The sequence below is a fragment of the Pseudocercospora fijiensis genome (genome assembly GCF_000340215.1).
Source record: "Pseudocercospora fijiensis CIRAD86 unplaced genomic scaffold MYCFIscaffold_3, whole genome shotgun sequence".
Classification (NCBI taxonomy): domain Eukaryota; kingdom Fungi; phylum Ascomycota; class Dothideomycetes; order Mycosphaerellales; family Mycosphaerellaceae; genus Pseudocercospora; species Pseudocercospora fijiensis.
In genome coordinates, this window is record NW_006921534.1 from 5,431,612 (window position 1) to 5,449,157 (window position 17,546).

The window sequence follows — 17,546 nt, forward strand, 5'->3', positions numbered from 1 at the left end:
CTCCCCCAAATCTGATACATCTGCTGTGCGACCAGTACAAACCGACCACCTGATTGATGGTGCTCATCTCGACCCGGATGGCAACCCCTCTGTGTCCATCCTCTGCATAGCTTAACGCTCGCGTAGATGTAGCTTAAACTGTCGTGCTCTCTTTGCCTGCCTCGCAACACCCTGTCATCGCACAATGTGTGCAACCGCTGCGTACCGTATCGTTGTCTCTGCAGCAGAGATTGAATGGGCGCGAGGCGTCATCTACCTGCGGCCGCATCTGCCAGCCACACACCTTTCTTCACGACCACAGAGGGAAACACTTGCATCTGCGGTGTTGACATGTAAGCCGACACCAACATCTTGTCCAACACACCTACAATCTCTCCACATGCAGATTGCTCAGCCGAATGTTCAGCTTTGATGAAGAATTCGAGCAGCCCAACGTCAATATCGAGCATGTCCGTAGATGGATCAGAAGGATCCCTCGTCAGGCCGAGATCGTATTGGTCCTTTGGTGGGCTCATCACTTTCCTAACTTAAGCAAGGCAGGCGGGACTTGTTCGCCCAACAATGTTGTGCCCTGCTGTGGAGCACAGTCCGAAGTGACGAGCACAACAAAGCAGACTTTTCGGTTTCCAGGGTGCGGATGCAGAGTTTGACTCCATCCCGGGTCCTTGGCACCCACTCGTCGCACGCATTCGCTGCCTCGCAAACTTCGACGAGAGAAATCGACGTCAGACTCACTTTTTTCGCGACAGATGACCAAAGTTTCTGCTGCGAGATGGTCTCTCATGATGGCGTCGGAGTGACTCGCATATTATTCTGAAGTCCACAACATTATTATCCGCACATAGCTCGCGACTCATTCACCCGCAGAAGGAGCAAGAAGAATTCCTCCGTAGAATGCGGTATTTCTTCCTACTTGTCAGCACTTCCCGTCTTCTCATCGGCAGCGCAAAGTAATAAGGCGTTTTTTCTGATCGGCAAGCCTTTGCGTTCATCCGCTGCCCGCTGCCCGCTGCCCGCCTTCTGCAGGTACAGCCAACAGGGCTGCAGAAAACAACGTGTCCTTCGACGACAAACAAGAATAATGCCTGCCCGCTGCCGTCAAGCGTCGCGCCGTCAACTCACTAGCAACCGCGAAGTCAAGTCGCAAACAGGCACCGGGAACGCAGAAGCAGGTACAGCGCGAAGCATCGGCGATTTCTTCCCTTCGAGAACTTGAGCTCGAACGGCGTCACATGACTGTTCTAACGCTTCGCTTCGCTTTTGCGATGTTCCCACTGCCCAGCGTGCGAGGAGAAGGGAAGGGTCGAATTTTTGTTGAGAATTGTTCCTTTCACAAGATGGCAATTTCCTGTCGCTCCACAACAAAGTATTGACCATTGCTCGATTCGGAGCTCTACCTGCATTTGTAACCCAGGTGTTTGCCAGGATACGATCCACATGATCACCTGGTTGCTGATTGGTTCACAGCCCTTGCAAACGCCTGTTGCCGATGCTGTGTCTGTGCCGATTCCATGTCCGTACGAAGAGACTGGAAACGATGGCACTTGGCAGGCGCAGCACGTCAAATGCACCATCAATTTGTCGGTGAATCTGTTGGGCCAATTGCTGGTGTTGAGTGCTGTAAGTGACGACAAGCGAGCCAGCAGGTGATATGCGCTGTCAGTTGCTATACAAGCTTCCGCGTGGCCAATGGCATCGCCAAATGTACTTCTAGCGCGGGCATGAAGACAATGTCGCTGTTCGTGATGCGATAACAAGAACGCGTGTCGCGGCAGAGGATGCAGATTTGCTATGCAGTGACGGTCATCGGGCTCATGAGATCCAAAACTTGGTCCAGACCGACCTCTGCTCGTCAGTGCCATCGAACTTGAAGTCTACCTTGACGATGTCCTGGAATCCTTCTTCGGCTCGTGGTTCACGATATCGGGACGTGAACCCCGAGAATGCCATTGGCGGTAATATTGTCCTTTTCTCGGGGTTCATCTAGGCGATTGGTTAGTATCTGACGACAGCTGCATGAGCCGCATCCGCTAAAATCTGACATACCAGGCCGTTGGACAACGCACGCACGGTATCGTTGTGCTCGCAGAGCTTCGCTGGTGCTGTGAAGTGGACGAGACGAATGGGCACTTGTAGCTTTCTGGCAAGTCCAATCCAGGCTGCGCGGACCTCAACATCTGCGTTAGTGTTATCTACCACCACAGATGTCTTCTCCTCAATGAACTCGGCAGCCTTCTTCATGCACTTGTCTCTCGTTTTGAGGATGTCCTGGTTCACGCGCTCATACCCGAGTGGCTGCAGACGCTGCCAGTAAAATGTAGACTTCCCAGCACCAGGACTGCCACAGAATAGCACAATGTCCAGGTCGTTCTTCTTGGTAAACACGACAGGGTCAAGATCAGTCTGAGAATCCAATTTCTTTTCCACGTATGGCGCAGGATCGAAGCTTCGGATAAAGGATTTGGGTTCCTCTTCCAAGAAATATTCCTCTGGCGTCTTGAAAGGGATTCCCGCATTTGCAGCAAAGTCGCGATCTGAGCATGAATGATCCTTGCGCACCTTTGCAGACTTGTCGCCTTCGCGACCTGCAGCGTCCCCAACAAATATACAGCTGTCGTGATCGACATCTGTACTGCCGTTGAGTCCGTAGTCCTTGAGCATTTGCTGCCACATGCCACTCCTCGGCTTCCGGAACATGTCTTTCTGCGTTGCTGCGTACGCCGTGATCGGCAGGTCCAATGCAGTCAAGACAGCTGACACCTTTGACTTGAAATTGCTGAGGCTCTTCATGTCACCTGCTTTCTTCGGTTCAGGCTTGAGCACGACCCGACTCTGGTTGCTCACCACAATCACAGCATAGCCGTCTCCATGTAGCTGCTTCAACTTGAGCGGCACGCTCGAATGCCACCATTTCCAGTCGTCGGGCCCTTTCGAAAACGTGTTTCCAGATTTAGTTGTAATCAGTGTGTCGTCAAGGTCAAAGGCCGCGACTTTCACAGGCTTCGGTCGGGAGAAAGTGGTTGCACCTTCATATCGCCCGATGAACAAGCTATCACCGATTGTGGAGAAGGTGACCTTTTCTGGTTCTTTCTGTGATGCTGGCTTGAAGAAGTTGGCCACAGCCTTGGTGGTCGTTGTTGCTGCAGCTTTCCTTTTGGTGGGCGGAGGGGAAATGTCGCGGTCTGTTGTACTCTTGCGCTTAAGGGTAGACATGGTAGGTGGCCAGAGCATGCGCGAGAGCGGTCGGACTCTCTCGGCTACTCTACCTTTTACAAAATGTGTACTGGTGTTCATTGATCATCGAGTCATCGAGGTGATGGCAGGACTACAGCTGGAAGTCGTGCTTGAACAGGTACGCGAAACTGACGCGAGGCCACGCGCCGAGTCGGCCCACTTTCCTGCCCAGTACTTTCTGCTCTGCTCCTTCCCTTCCTCCAAATTACCCTCTGGTGTGTCCATCGAAGTCATGCATCATTTCCTGTCCAGCAGTCTTGGACAGTGGGCGAAGGTGCAATTATCACTCGACGCAAACCAACCGAAGCATGTCAAAGAAACAAGACACAAGCATAAGAGCCTGTTGCTCGAATTGACACCAGTTTGCTGAGAAATTGCCTGAAAACATCTATTTCTCGTGAATCGTGACCGTCTAGACTTCGAACCAAACCAAACCAAACCATGTCGCTATGCAAATCAACCACCATTACAGATATAACAGTTCTGAACACGCGTATATTTCTAATTCTCTCGCTTCGATCTGCCGAACACAGGCAACTTTCTCTTTCCAGGCTTCTCGCTGATGCCGGGTGTCTCACCGTCCCTCCATGCTTTCTTACTTCCAGTCTTCTTTCCCCTTCTGACATCTCTTCTCGAAGCACAGCAGCAGCACATGCCCATCTGGACGAGGAAAGCAATGACTGAAGCTCCTGCAGCAACCCACATAAAAGCGAACATTTGGGTCCCAATACTGGCTTTGATATTCAGCTGAGTGGCAGATGTAATCGCGTTCTGCATGATGATGAACATGACTGTTGCAATGACCGCGGCTACGGTGGTGGCAAAGGCGGCGAGGAAGGTAAGAATCGAAAGTGGCAAGCTGAGCCATCGTGTGTAGACGGAGAGCGGAAGGAGAAACATGACCAAGAAGTCGAGGCAGACACCGGTGAGGAACAGGCCGAACATCCAGTGCGAGACCTGCTTGATTAAATTGAGGATATCGTTGATCTCTGCTGGCAAAGCGACTGTCACAAGGTCAGCAAAGTCAGAAAGGCCAGGCATAAGGCTCCCATGCGAAATCAGAACTTACTGGTTGCGCCGGCAAGCAGCTCGCTCTGAATGATCTCAACAGGATTGAACCAGTACAAATTCTGTGGTGTGCTGCATGCTGTAACACCCTGGCCATTGTAGCCCTCGCAGAAATTCCACAGGCCCACGGAGTAGAAATCGTGAAGACCCAAGGATTGAGCTATGCTGTTGATGAGCACGGCATTCGGGACGCTGACCGGAATGATATCGGAGACATCGATCTTGATGAAGTATATCTTGTTCCGTATGCTTTCGACTTTCGTGTTGCCAATCTCGACAAGAATAAGGAAGACGACAGATATCAGAAGCAGGAACGAAGAGAAAAGAGCCCAAAGGAATCGCGCTCTCGTCGCTCGTTTGACTTGGGCCTTGGTGGGTTCGAAGTCATTCGTGAGTGTGTTGTCCGAGTCCTCGTGAGGTGCGTCCGGTGCGAGGTCCTGATGCTGCTTGCATCCGAACATTGTGCTGATACTGCCCTCCCGGTGCTTTGAACCTCCTCGCTCGTGGCCTTCCGGTATCACCACCTGAGCAGAGTTGTCCCTTCCAAGCAGTACACGAGAAGCAATGACATGAAAGGGACATGCGCCAGAACTCCGAATCTTTCGAGACCGCGCAACGATGGAGAAAGCTACTTGTTTAGCTTACCGTGCGTAAAGAAGCGGGAACGCGCATCATAGCCACTGCTAAAACCGTGTCTTGCGCGTCCCCGCGGACATCGCAAATCGCACATGGCGCTCGCACACGCCTACACGCGGAAAACAGCTCTTTGCTGCAGCAGACGTCACGGTTGTTGGGAGAGAAGTCGATCTTTTCAGCTGCGACAGGGGTGTGAAATGTCGGCAGGCTGAGCCTAAATGTCGATTGTCGATCCACGAAAGACACCGCCAACTTTCTACCCAGAATTCGATTTGGAGTAATGCCCTAATCTCATTGAAGTTGCTCTCGGCCAGCTCTCTCCCTGTGCAAAAGCCATTGCATACAAAAATGGTATACAGTTCAATGAGAAGTCCTCTCCCACACCAAGCGGAGGAGGCCAATGCCCGTTGCCACAGCTTCATAAATGGAGTCCTATTGCGCGGCATGCTTGAAATCTGCTCTCCACATACGTCACGCAGACAGAGCGACGATGCACCTGCAGGATTGTTGCGGTAGCTTCGCGGTAGCGCTGCATCGCGCTTCTGCGCCGCGAGTTTGGCCTTCACCACGAAGTCGCTTGAGAGCCGCGATGTTCCTAACACCGTGATGCGTGTACACTGTGGCTCTGTGTGATTGCACAACTCCTCTTTGTTGCCCTCCAGAGACATCTCCAGCTTCACTTCCCGCTTCTTCTGGGCGCAGTGGAGCAGAGTCGGCTGCCGAAATGATCCCAAGGACCCTATGGCTGCTGTGCCTGGCAGCACTGGGCGTCAGCGGACGAGACAGCAGCTCCAGCAGTAGCGACACGGACGATTCGACCTATACATATTCGGCATTGTCCTTCACGAATTCATATAGGACCATCACTACGAACATTCCAACATCCGCTTTCACAGGCTCTGAGTACACATATGTCCAAGTCACAGGGCAGAGGACGGTCGACCAGAGCTCGTCAACAGCCACCGGAACAAGCTCATCGAACGCAACCGCGTCGTCGACATCATCAAACTCGCAGATTACGCTTTCGTCAAAGTCGGTGTCTCTCACGATAATCGGCGGAGTCACCACTACAGCCAATGCCACCAATGCCACTGCAAGCTCGACCACAAGCTCGACACAACCGATGAACACTGTTCCTTGTAACGGTTTCCCAGAGTTCTGCGCGCGGAAATACTCCAACATTACGCAGGTCACAGCTCATAATGCCGCCTTCTCTGTGAAGAACAACGCAGCTTCAAACCAAGAGCTCTCCATCACCGACCAGCTCAACGACGGCATTCGCATGCTTCAGGGTCAGGTTCACTGGGAGAATAACACAATGTGGAACTGCCACACATCCTGCTCCGAACTCAATGCAGGACCATGGCAAGACGAGCTCGAAACTCTCCGAGAATGGCTTGAGTCCCATCCCTACGACGTCGTCACGATTCTCGTCGGCAACAGCGACACCACTGATGTAGAAAACTTCGTGCCAGCCATCACCAACGCAGGTCTCCTGCCTTACGTCTACGAGCCCGCCTACGTCCCGCAGTACCGATTCCAATGGCCCACGCTGGGCGAAATGATCATCAAGAACCAGCGCGTCGTCATCTTCATGGACTACGAGGCAGATCAATCACGAGTCCCATACATTCTCGACGAATTCACCCACATGTGGGAAACACCTTTCTCTCCCGTCAACCGATCCTTCCCCTGCACAATCCAGCGTCCCCCGAACTTGAACGAGACTCTAGCTCGGAAGCATTACATGTACATGGCCAACCACAACCTCAACACCGCCGTCGACCTCTCCAGCATCGGACTAGGCAGTGGTGAAGCCATCCTCATCCCCAACACCGCCGACATCAACCTCACCAACGGTCAACAAAACCAAATCGGTCGTCTTGGCGCCACGAGTTTGAACTGCACCCGTAAGTCTCCCGTCTCTAAACTAAATCAATCCATGACTAACAAAACATCCTCTGCAGAAGCCTGGGGCGTCCCACCCAACTTCCTCCTCGTCGATTACTATAACCGCGGATCTCCGGAGCCGGGTTCCGTTTTCCACGTCGCAGCTGCCGCGAACGGTGTGACGTATACGCAAGAATGTTGTGGCAAGGAACAAAACAGTGCTTCACTGGTACGAGTGAGTTTTGCTGTTATGGCTATCGCTTTGTTTGCTGGTGCGATATTTTTCTGGTGATTGTATAAAAAGATAGAGATGCATAGCAAGGCGTTTGTTGGTATTGGAAATTTATGTCAAGAGCATTTACGAGCACATGATAAAGGTACCTTATTGAATAATACGGGTTTTAATCACACGACTAGAACCAACTCACTTGCTGTCAATAGACGAAGTAAGTGAAGATGGAGATGGTGAAAATTTGGGTATGGAAGGACGTGAGGATGACTAGGTAGTATCGTCAGCATCAGCGGTCTAGCGAGAGAAGGCACGGGAGGCGAATGAGGGAGGAAGGCACGAGAGAGTCTCACACAAGAAAAGAATCTCATTCTTCGATCAGTAGATCAGTCAATCAGGGATTACCTGGATATCAGTCGGCCACGCCATGCGCGTGCCTTCTTTCGTTCATATAGGCCACTTCTCGGGCTCATCGTCTTGAAAACAAAATGACAGTGTATCCCTCCGTATGCAGAAGTCACCAAGCTCCCAACGCCGAAATTACGTAGCCCTCTGTAGCCATCCCAAGCTCCACGCGCAAAGTCGACACCGGATGTCCCATTGTATGCTCAACTCCACCCTGCAAGAACGTAACGCTCACGATGAAACGCTGCAAATCAAATATCCCATCCCATGTCTGCAGTGCCGGTTTCAATGCCATGATGATGCTACCATCCGCTGTGCTGACCGATTCCTAATTGAGATGGTGGTGTCGGCTGGCCGTAAGTGCCTCCGAACAATTGTTGCCGTATGCTTGCGCGCTCTTCGCTGATGCCTGGTGTGGCGGGAGCCGTGCTTGCTCCGGCTTGAATGAAGCCTAGAGCTGCCTTCAGCTCGTTGACGGCCTCTTCCATCTTGCCGCCACTTCTCTGGTTGTGCTCCACCAGCTTCCGGTCCCAGCCGCCGAACTGTAGATGGAAGCCGCCGGCACGCTTCGCTGCTTCTCGGATGACCAAAGCCCAAGCCTTTGCAATTTCATCGTAAGCTTCGTTTTTGTGTCGTTGATATTGGAAGGTATCCCAGTCTGGTAGGCGATGGATCATTTCGGTGACTGAGTCGAGATAGGCGAGAGAAGGACCATCTTGCGTCTCATGGGGCGGCAGGAAGTGAGGTGTGTATTCTCGTACAGCATCTATCAGCTGCGATAAATGCTGCCGTACCCGGTTGAATGCGTAATCTGAAGTGGGGCGGTTGCCGAGCGGGAAAGATTGCCGGAAGGCGTTTTCATATTTGCTGAGGACTTGCAGCGTGGACTCGACGGAGGGCCGCGGTGCTTTGGTGACGATCTCGTGCTGTAATTCCGGGTGTTGATCGCAGACATTTTGTAGAAGTTGACGCATCTGATCGGCTGACAGTGTCTCGAGCAGGCGTGGCAGAGCAAGCGGGCGGCCTTGTGCTGCTCCCGTCCTGGTTCTCTTTATGCTGCGGGCTTGCGGCAGAGTTCGTCCGGGTATTGAAGGCGAGGCTGAGGGCGAAGTCGACATGCGGTCGTTGTCGGGCTCTTCGGAAGCCTTGCGCTTGCGGGAGGAACTCATGTTGTGCGGTGAGGTGTTGAAAGGCTCTGTAAAGACGATTTAAAATGTCAGGCGATGTCTGGGGACACCAAGGTTGTAGATTTGCTTACCGCGAGATGGAGAGAAGCGGTTGCGGTTGCGGGCGAGCAGGTGCGGGGCGGAGAGTGCTGGTGGGAGGACGTTCATGGCGCTGCTGTGTGATATAAGGTGCCTAAGTGCCTCTGCGTCTGCGGGTGATGTGTTATGGGATTGTGTCGCCGCGAAACAAGGCGATTTGTCTGCGGCGCTCGTGAAGGTGCCAGGCAGCGCGACCGATGGCGTGAGGTGAGGACTCGAGAGCGGCGGTGGTCAGCGGGTGCCGGGCGGCATGGGTCGTTGTGTTGTATATGTGAGGAGGAGCGAGAGCTGCGAGTCGCGAGTAATGGTCCAGGTCAAGCCTTGGAGACGGTTCGGATCAGGTGTGCAAGCGAAGTGGAGTTGCTGTGGCGTCGCTCCTGCTGCCGCTGCCGCCCATTCACAATCACAAACCTGTTCACCTCGCTCTTATTGACCACGCCGCCGCCGCACGCTTCCTGCTGCGATTCACTCTGCGTCCGCCCTGATCATCACCGGAAACTACACTCTGTCTCACGTCTTGGCCTCGCCGCCGCTGGGGATATTACGGAGCGAAGTTTGCGCCGCGGGAAAATGGCAAGGTAGCAGGATCACCAAGTCAATCGGCAGAGGGCGGACCCTTCCTGGGAACTGGCCTGGCATTATCGGGGCACGGTTATCTCACAAAGCGCCACATATTGCAGACACAATGAGTCGCCTTGTTCCCAATGGACCGCGAAAACCATTCGGCGACGACGATCAACAAGAGCCATTTCTCGAGTCTGGACGGGCCAGCCAGGAAGATGACATTGAGCTCGACGAGCTGGACGCTGATCTTGGCGGGGAGAGGACTCCCGTATCTCACTACAGAAATTACGATGGAAGTGACGATCAACCTCCGCCCAAGAAGAAGGTCGCGTTCTGGCTGATTGGACTCACCCTGGCGATATGCGTCCTAGGCTTTGTGGTCAACACAGAAGCTACTGCTTACGTGGAAGACGAACTGGGCTGGAAAAAGCCCTTCGCAACCATGTACATCACTCATTCCTCCCTAGCCCTGCCCTGGATACTGCACATATCGTATCTGCGCTTCAAGGACAGGAAGTCTCCCTACATGCAATGGGTTCGCGACTACAACAACCAGCTGAGAGGATCCATCGCGGGCATTGATTCGTATGCCACTTGGGGTCCGAAGATGATCTTTAAACGCCAAGGCCAGCAAGGTGGGCCTCTGGACTTTCTTGCGGCAACAATGGCTATTGTCACGGTCGCCCTCACCGTTTCTGGCTTGTCTTGGTTCACTTCTTTGTCTCTTACAACGCCGGCCGACTTGACTGCTATCTACAACTGCAGTACATTCTTTGCTGCAGCATTCTCTGTGCCCATCTTGAAGGAAAAGCTGGGATGGATTTCCATCGCAGCAGTGGCCATCTCGATCGCCGGTACTTTCACTATCGCATATGGAGATACAACGGCGGAACACTCGGAAGAAGAGGGCGCAATTGGCGCATCCAGACTTCTTGGAAACATAATCGCATGCGTAGGAGCATTGGCATTTGGACTTTACGAAGTCTTGTTCAAGAAGTTCGCTTGTTCTTCCAGACCCGAGTCGCAAGAGAGCAGTCTTCCTCTGACACTTGCGGCAAGTGCTATGACTGGGTTTTACACATTCTTTATTCTATGGGTGCCTTTGATACCCCTGCACATTCTTGGCTGGGAGGTTTTTGTCTTGCCGACTGGATACGAAATCCTTTGGATCATCATTGCGGTGCTTGCAGGGTCCCGTGAGTTCTCCCCTCTCACATATCGCATATCCACTAAGCCATCCTACAGTGTCTCTCACGCTGCTTGCCGTGCTTGTCATCTGGACCGACCCAGTCTTTGGGTCGATGGCCAACGTTCTTAGTGTCTTTTTCGTCGCCCTTGCGGACTGGCTCGCATGGGGCATTGCACCTTCCTTTCCAACCTACATCGGTGGCGCGATGATATTTGTAGCCTTTGGTATGTTAGGCTATGACACTCTAGGTGAGAAGAAGCATTAGATGGCTCTTGGGGTAAGAGGTGTACTACTAGATGTGTAGATACAGCTTAAGCGACAGATTCAAGTCTAGTCTCCATGCATTGCTCTGGTCTCCATGCATTGCGGCTTGGTTCTGACAAGTTGTGGACCTGCTGCCACCGACAAAAGCAGGCAAGCAGTCAAGCAGGCCTTGCGCTCCAGCCACAGGGCCCATGGCAGATCAAACTCAATTCGGCCTTTCGTTCCGAATCCGTACATCCTGGGCTTCCTGGCATGAATCAGTTTCCGATATTTCATGCATGAGATTTTCAACGCCAAGTGGGATTCTCAGCGTGGCTTGCAGTATTGGCTCGCGGGGTCGAAAGTCACTTGGCGAAGTTATGGTCGACATGACCAGAACCACCACCTTGTCAGTCATAAAATTACTCAGGACTGGAGAACCTGGACTCTAGAAGAATGAATCGGCAACCAATGCGGGATTTCCAGCATCTGTCGGCCTCAACCTGAGGGTTGTAGCCGCCTGCGTGAACGAGGATGGTAGATTTCCGCGAAGAGACTGATGGAACTGGCAGTGAGCCTTGGTCGAATAAAGTGCCCCATCCAGAGGAACTCGTGAGTGAGGGCCACTACGTTCACCTTGTGTTTTTGTAGGGTGAGAATCTGTCTTAGATGCGGCACGAGAAGTGAAAGGTGAGGTGGAGGTGTAAGTCGCACAAGCACAAGCAAAAGCACAGGCCCGAATTGCTGCCTCCGCCACTTCACTCGCGCGCACGCATTAGGCGCATTACATACAAAGCAACATTCTGACTTCGGACTTCGGACTTTCAAGACAACAACACACTTTCTGCGACACATCGTAAGCAGCGCTCAACCGCCATTATGAACAACCCCTCGGACTCGGCTGGCGCAACCGATTTGAAGCAGTCACGTCACTACGATCACGCGAAGCACACCGCAATACTCGTCGTCATCATATTCGTCTTCGCTCTGCTCCTCATCGCACTCATCTATGCACTGATTAGATGGTATCGTCAGAGAGCGGCCATGAAATCTGCGCGGTCAGAACAAGAAGTCTACGAGTTTGCCCAGCGGCTTGATGCTGTATTTCCGGAGCGAAGGCCGCAGGCGTGAGAGACCCACCCATAAATACAGGCGAGCGCACCAAAATGTATCGTCCGCAACCTCATCCGCCTGAGGAAGCGAAAGACGTCTCTACCGAGAAGAACACGACTCTTCAGATACCGGCATTACACAATACTTCCTTCTGTTTTACAATTGTTTCCTGCGCGCGACACGAGTGGATCTACAGGTATCAACGCCTAATCGCTACCACCATGCCATCGCTCACCACGAGCAAAGGAATCCCGCTTCCATGCGTGTGTCGACATCCTGCATATGACTCAGTTCCGCGCGCAGCATGTGTTCACTTATTGCTGTGTTTCACAAGCAGCATGGAGCGCATGTGAACCAGTGGAACGAATTCATCTTACTACTAAAGATTCTGAAAATGATCACCCACTACACAAAACACCACACTACCACTGAACACCAGCAACATCTGAACATCAGTACTCAGAACACAATCGACTTTCAGCCCCTTCAGAACAACATCCAGCACGCCCTACTCGCAGACGGAACCGCTCGACTATCATCAATCTAAGCAACATAGAGACGCTTTCGACCGACTCGACAAGGCTGCGAATACCAGGTCCAACCTTGCCGCGTCTCCTAAATATCAGTCCGAATTGCGATACTCCGCGCGAAAGCAGCGCTCAACACGACCAACATGACATCTACCAATCACCCTAGACCAAATGAGTCCTTCCGCTTCCTCGACCTTCCAGGCGAGCTACGAAATCTCATCTACCGCATGGCTCTCGTTACTGATACTCCAACCATCATCACTTCCTCAGGATACTCTCGCCCCGCCCTCATCTCAGTCAACAAAGAAATCCGCGAAGAAACAGCTGGGATCTTCTATTTCGAAAATCGGTATCTTGTCGATACCCCTCGCTTCAGCGTTTCAATTCTGCGTCGCTTCGTCCGCATTCTCATAACTTTCTACAAGCAAGGCTGGAAGATCAAAGCCAAAGTAAATGCATTTACATCTGATCGTACACCACACTGGTCCAATTTGATGGAATGGATGCGTCAAATTCACTTGAAGCAGGTTCCGAATTCGATTCCGACCCCAGATTGGTTGTGGCAGCACGGGTTTGGGCGCTTTGGACATCAGGAAGTGAACGTTCTTTCAGTCATGTTCAAGACGGCGCACGATATGGAGGGTGTGGAGTGGGAGATGGTGAAGAAGGTTCTTGGGAATTCGAGGATGCTGCTGGGAATGGCTGATGCGAGGTGGATGCAAGATGGACCTTGATTGAGTGATAAAGGGCTTAGGAGGGAACGAATTAGGTTCACGCGGTTCTCTATAGAGCGAGAAGATCCTCTGATCCTGATATGCCAAATGTCTCATTCTTGCAAACGCTTCCGTTCTATTTGCTAATCAATGCGACCAAAGCTCTGCGTGTTACAACCGCATGATATAGCTATCACAAGAGACGAAGCAGGTGAGGACCCGACGACTTCACTTAAGCAGAAGTGATAAGTGAAGGGAGTCAAGTTTGGGTCTCTCAAGGGATAATTTCATCGATAGCTGTGCTTGTACACAATTTTTAGGTATAAGAGAGACTTACAATGGAGCAGTGTCTAATTCTAGGATGTATCCTGCACCCTTCGAAACACACATTCTTGGGCCACAGTCATGCTTCATCGGGCAGAACGACAAATCTCCTCCGTGCGATAGCTTGACAGAGGAGCAAGTCGCTTCAATCGGAGCCGCGGAGCAGCGCTGGAATAACTCGGATATCGAACATGGGCTACCTTCCCGCAATTGCACTGACAGCTGGGACATGACTGTACATCCGAACTTCATCGGCTCAGACGACAAGCCATCGATTCACTTTCATCCCTCGAAACACCTCGTTGTATGCTCTATTCAAGTCTTCCTCAATCTAAACTTCACCTTCAACAGTAAGACCATCCATCTATACCAAGCGATCTGATCATGCCAATGCATTCCAGCCAACCAGTCGAATTGGGATTTCAACTACGTCTCTGGGCCCGATCTCTGGATGCTAGTGTACGACGGCAACGCAATGGACGCTGCTACAGCTTACACCACCGGAAACGGCGAGTATACGCTCGTCAACGTCGATTCCACGACCACAGTCACCATGGATCCGGTCTACATCCAGTATCGAAATGGAACAGCTACATATCAATATCATGTCACCTTAAACCGAACACCCAATGTTTGATCCTACTTGCGATGTTTCTGGAAAGATTCAGAGTCCTTTGGACCGGTACTACCCTTGCTCAGGCTGTTCCGAGTCCAAAACTTCCAGAGCAGCGTGCTGTATGAGAGAAGAAGGCTGGAGTGGGGAAATTTTGGAGAGAGTGTTGGGGCATACTTTGCGCTCATCCAGGCCATCAGTTGCTTGCTGAGTGCTCTGGCGTTTCAAAGGACCTAGTCGTCAATGGTCGACGAAAAAGGCCTAAAGCTTCTTGAAGCAAGTAATTTTAAACTGTGACCCAGGAATATCTTAACCGCACGATAGATCGGAAGTGTGCCAACTGCAGGCCTCTTGTGATCATTCAATGCGCACGCACGACCTGTCGCAAACCCATGCTATGCCATTCCATTGCGCAACGAAAGGTTTTGGCCTTGGCGGTCTTGTCTACGCGGTGGCGGAGTCATGGCTGATCACACGAGACTTAGCAGGCCAACAAGCAATTCGCAGCTTGATCAAGTTGTCTTGACAGGTGGTGTACCCGTGGAGAAAATCTGGAGTCTTCTTCGTCCTTTGCAGGTGTTTGTTTCAATATGCCACCAGAAGCACACCCTTCGGCAGGGAAATTGCGGAGACATGTCTCATCACAACTGCATATCATCATCGTCCTCATATCGTGAGCTCCCGAATGCACCACCCTCTCCATTCGCCTCTTCCTCCTTTTGCGTCTCCTCTCTCGAACGGTTCAGCCTCCTCATCCCATCTACAACACCTCCAACGAATCCTCTGACCTCCGCGACCTCCATCCCTCCCACACCGTTGACCTTCAAGCCAGCGCCAGCTTCCAGTGCCTGGTATCCCTTCCTCAATTTACTCATTCTCACCTCTCTCAAATCCCTGACCAATCTCCTCACAACCTCGGCATCCTCAAAATCATCGCTCGCATGTGAAAGCAGCAGATGACTGATCTCGATCCAATGATATGGCAAAGCATCAGGTTGTGCGCGGGTCGTGGAGGAGTCTGAGAGGAATGGTGTTGAGATCTCCTGGGACTCGGAGGATAAGTATGGGTCACCAGGCAGGGCGGAGACTCCGGAAGGTGGAGGGAGGGCTGGCGCTGGGGAGAAGACTCCTGCACATTTCTCGTCGGTTTCGAAGTCGAGAAGTGCAGTGAGAGAGGGTATGGAGAGCCAAGGTGGCGGAGATATATTGGCGCGTTTCTGCCGTTTGAGGAGGAGTGCAAGCCAGAGAGGAATCTGGGATGGGAAGGGTGGATTTAGGCGGGCTGATGGTCCCTATGAAGGGTTAGAGTATGGTTAGGAATTATGCTGGGGATGTTGCATACGCCGAGTAGTTCAAGGCTTTCGAGTCTTTGGCGGGGGATCACGGTGACAAGCTCCATTTCGCAGAGAAAGCCGACTTCATTTGGCGTGAGGCCGGACGGAAGTGGGAGCGCCATCTTGTGTCGGAATGCATCGCAGAATTGCAGATCTGGATTGTATTCGGGTTAAGGATTGATGAAGGTGGAGGCGGTGGTGGAAGATCGACGCGTCGCGCTTGCGCTTGCCAATGAATCGCGCCCCTAAACTCTAAACTCGACCTCATCCTCGACCTCCTTCTCCCTCCTTTCCCAAACATGCGGTGACAAGATCGCTGGGAGTGATTATTGATACCCAACATGGCGAATGAGGCCGCGTCTTTGCTGTCGCCGCTGTTCGCATGGTACAATACGGTAAACAATGCCGTCCGAGAACCTTACCTGGTAGGTCATCCCGCTTTACGAACAAGGTAGGGTCAAACCACATCTCATATTCTACACAGGACGAAGTCTTCCATGTTCGCCAGGCGCAACACTTCTGTGCAGATCACTGGGATGTCTGGGATCCAAAGATTACTACGCCACCAGGACTCTACCTGCTTTCAGTCCTCTTCAGACCACTCCTGGGGTGCGACGTTCGCAACCTCCGGCTGCTCAATGCAATATGCCTCGTAGCATTGATGCTAGTCATACGCGCGACCTACAATATCAGACGACAGAACAACAACCAGCATGGCCATATCAGTGGAATCTTAGCCAATCACAGCGCGGTCAATATTGTATTGTTTCCGCCCCTGTTCTTCTTCTCGGCACTTTACTACACGGATGTGGCATCGACGTTGTCGGTCGTGCTTTTCTACTGGTACTCTTTGCAGGTCGTGGCGAACCGACGAGGAACGATCAAAGACGCAGCAGTGCAGGTTGCACTTGGAGTGGTTAGCTTAACATTCAGGCAAACCAATATCTTCTGGGTGTCAATCTTTCCTGCCGCTCTGTCAACCTTCATAAACCTGGATCAAGGTCACAGAGTGGTCAAGGAGTCAATGTATCGTAGGGCTGAGGGCTTCGGCGATACGACCTGGAGTGTGGCGAAGACCAGCTGGAAGATGAACGTTATCTATGATCCTCCTGTGAGGGATGCTTTTGTCGAAGGTACTGCATCTCATCGGATCGTAGCAAGAGACATGTGCTAATGAGGTCAGACTACTTTCGAACACTCATCTCCATTGCTGCTTGCGGCGCACATGCCGTCACTCAACCAAACCGACTATTGCAGCTTGTGCAGACCCTGATGCCCTATCTGACGACTCTCGCGATCTTCGCAGGTTTCATTATTTGGAATGGAGGCGTTGTGCTCGGCGACAAATCGAATCACGTTGCCACCATCAACCTCCCTCAGATGCTCTATCTGTGGCCCTTTCTGGCGTTCTTCTCGTGGCCCCTGCTGCTACCACAATTCATCCTCTTCCCGATCACAATTCTGTCGCGGATTCCTGGCCTTGCTAGCATCGAGCCTATGATATCTTTTCGACGACGATTCTTCCTGCCTCGTCTCTGGGTCGTTACAGCCTTTATCGGCTTGGCATGCCTGATCGTCCACTTCAACACAGTCGTACATCCATTCATGCTGGCAGACAATCGACACTACCACTTTTACATTTTCAAGCGGCTGCTTCGACCTCAATGGATGCGTTTTGCCGTGACACCGATCTACGTTTTCACTGCGTGGGCGTGTATCGAAACGAGAGGCGAGGCTGGAAAGATATTCCGGAAGATGGTGCAGCCTGATGCTGCAAGCAAGTCTGCACCCAAAGAGCCGGTCACGCGGCCCTCTTCCGATCCGTTGAAGTCGAACGCCACTGAAGATGCGGACCGCCGTGCCACGCGTGTGCCCGACGGTAACAGCACCGCAATGGTGTCTTTCGTTCTCGTCTTCATCATAACGACAGCTCTCAGTCTATGCACAGCGCCGCTGGTCGAGCCACGGTACTGCATCATTCCATATGTTGTTTGGCGCATGCACTTCCCACTTTCTGCTGGCTCTCAGGACAAGACGAAGGACTTCTGGGGCATCATGGCGGCATATGACTACCGAGTCGTGCTTGAAACGGTGTGGTTCTTGGCAATCAATGCAATCACTGGATACATCTTTGTCAATTGGACCTTTGAATGGCCATCAGAGCCTGGTCAGCTGCAGAGATTCATGTGGTAGATA

General features: G+C 52.2%; 11 protein-coding genes across 11 annotated transcripts; 6 read left to right on the forward strand and 5 right to left on the reverse strand.

Annotated features, from left to right (window-relative positions):
• Positions 1-1,812: 1,812 nt before the first annotated feature.
• MYCFIDRAFT_41913 (uncharacterized protein) lies at positions 1,813-3,213 on the reverse strand (the record flags this gene model as incomplete). The annotated part of the gene is made up of 2 exons (XM_007926041.1): positions 1,813-1,983; positions 2,047-3,213. The coding sequence occupies 2 exons, from the start codon at positions 3,211-3,213 to the stop codon at positions 1,813-1,815; spliced, it is 1,338 nt and encodes a 445-aa protein (XP_007924232.1).
• A 63-nt stretch (positions 3,214-3,276) lies between these two features.
• MYCFIDRAFT_173869 (uncharacterized protein) lies at positions 3,277-3,590 on the forward strand (the record flags this gene model as incomplete). Its single annotated transcript, XM_007927311.1, has 3 exons — positions 3,277-3,288; positions 3,314-3,508; positions 3,552-3,590. 3 exons carry the CDS (start codon positions 3,277-3,279, stop codon positions 3,588-3,590), a joined length of 246 nt encoding a protein of 81 aa, XP_007925502.1.
• Positions 3,591-3,789: 199 nt separating this feature from the next.
• MYCFIDRAFT_100283 (uncharacterized protein) lies at positions 3,790-4,682 on the reverse strand (the record flags this gene model as incomplete). The annotated part of the gene is made up of 2 exons (XM_007927312.1): positions 3,790-4,238; positions 4,304-4,682. Coding segments are annotated over 2 exons (828 nt in total), but the record flags the coding sequence as incomplete, so codon positions are not given.
• A 1,304-nt stretch (positions 4,683-5,986) lies between these two features.
• On the forward strand, positions 5,987-7,247 carry MYCFIDRAFT_163714 (uncharacterized protein). The gene is made up of 2 exons (XM_007927313.1): positions 5,987-6,848; positions 6,906-7,247. Exons 1-2 carry the CDS (start codon positions 6,062-6,064, stop codon positions 7,118-7,120), a joined length of 1,002 nt encoding a protein of 333 aa, XP_007925504.1. The 5' UTR covers positions 5,987-6,061; the 3' UTR covers positions 7,121-7,247.
• Positions 7,248-7,407: 160 nt separating this feature from the next.
• Positions 7,408-8,643, reverse strand: MYCFIDRAFT_163716 (uncharacterized protein). The gene has a single exon (XM_007927314.1). It carries the CDS (start codon positions 8,629-8,631, stop codon positions 7,765-7,767), a length of 867 nt encoding a protein of 288 aa, XP_007925505.1. The 5' UTR covers positions 8,632-8,643; the 3' UTR covers positions 7,408-7,764.
• A 769-nt stretch (positions 8,644-9,412) lies between these two features.
• On the forward strand, positions 9,413-10,745 carry MYCFIDRAFT_41371 (uncharacterized protein; the record flags this gene model as incomplete). The annotated part of the gene is made up of 2 exons (XM_007926003.1): positions 9,413-10,487; positions 10,537-10,745. The coding sequence occupies 2 exons, from the start codon at positions 9,413-9,415 to the stop codon at positions 10,743-10,745; spliced, it is 1,284 nt and encodes a 427-aa protein (XP_007924194.1).
• A 65-nt stretch (positions 10,746-10,810) lies between these two features.
• Positions 10,811-11,578, reverse strand: MYCFIDRAFT_173874 (uncharacterized protein; the record flags this gene model as incomplete). The annotated part of the gene is made up of 6 exons (XM_007927315.1): positions 10,811-10,948; positions 10,980-11,164; positions 11,193-11,349; positions 11,402-11,479; positions 11,512-11,537; positions 11,563-11,578. The coding sequence occupies 6 exons, from the start codon at positions 11,576-11,578 to the stop codon at positions 10,811-10,813; spliced, it is 600 nt and encodes a 199-aa protein (XP_007925506.1).
• Positions 11,579-12,509: 931 nt separating this feature from the next.
• On the forward strand, positions 12,510-13,100 carry MYCFIDRAFT_83051 (uncharacterized protein; the record flags this gene model as incomplete). The annotated part of the gene is made up of 1 exon (XM_007926184.1): positions 12,510-13,100. The coding sequence occupies one exon, from the start codon at positions 12,510-12,512 to the stop codon at positions 13,098-13,100; it is 591 nt and encodes a 196-aa protein (XP_007924375.1).
• A 340-nt stretch (positions 13,101-13,440) lies between these two features.
• Positions 13,441-14,040, forward strand: MYCFIDRAFT_83052 (uncharacterized protein; the record flags this gene model as incomplete). Its single annotated transcript, XM_007926185.1, has 2 exons — positions 13,441-13,753; positions 13,805-14,040. 2 exons carry the CDS (start codon positions 13,441-13,443, stop codon positions 14,038-14,040), a joined length of 549 nt encoding a protein of 182 aa, XP_007924376.1.
• Positions 14,041-14,583: 543 nt separating this feature from the next.
• Positions 14,584-15,510, reverse strand: MYCFIDRAFT_53167 (uncharacterized protein). The gene is made up of 2 exons (XM_007926097.1): positions 15,359-15,510; positions 14,584-15,308 (listed from the first exon to the last, which is right to left on the reverse strand). Exons 1-2 carry the CDS (start codon positions 15,470-15,472, stop codon positions 14,658-14,660), a joined length of 765 nt encoding a protein of 254 aa, XP_007924288.1. The 5' UTR covers positions 15,473-15,510; the 3' UTR covers positions 14,584-14,657.
• Positions 15,511-15,691: 181 nt separating this feature from the next.
• MYCFIDRAFT_41825 (glycosyltransferase family 59 protein) lies at positions 15,692-17,543 on the forward strand (the record flags this gene model as incomplete). Its single annotated transcript, XM_007926034.1, has 3 exons — positions 15,692-15,775; positions 15,835-16,483; positions 16,534-17,543. 3 exons carry the CDS (start codon positions 15,692-15,694, stop codon positions 17,541-17,543), a joined length of 1,743 nt encoding a protein of 580 aa, XP_007924225.1.
• Positions 17,544-17,546: the final 3 nt, after the last annotated feature.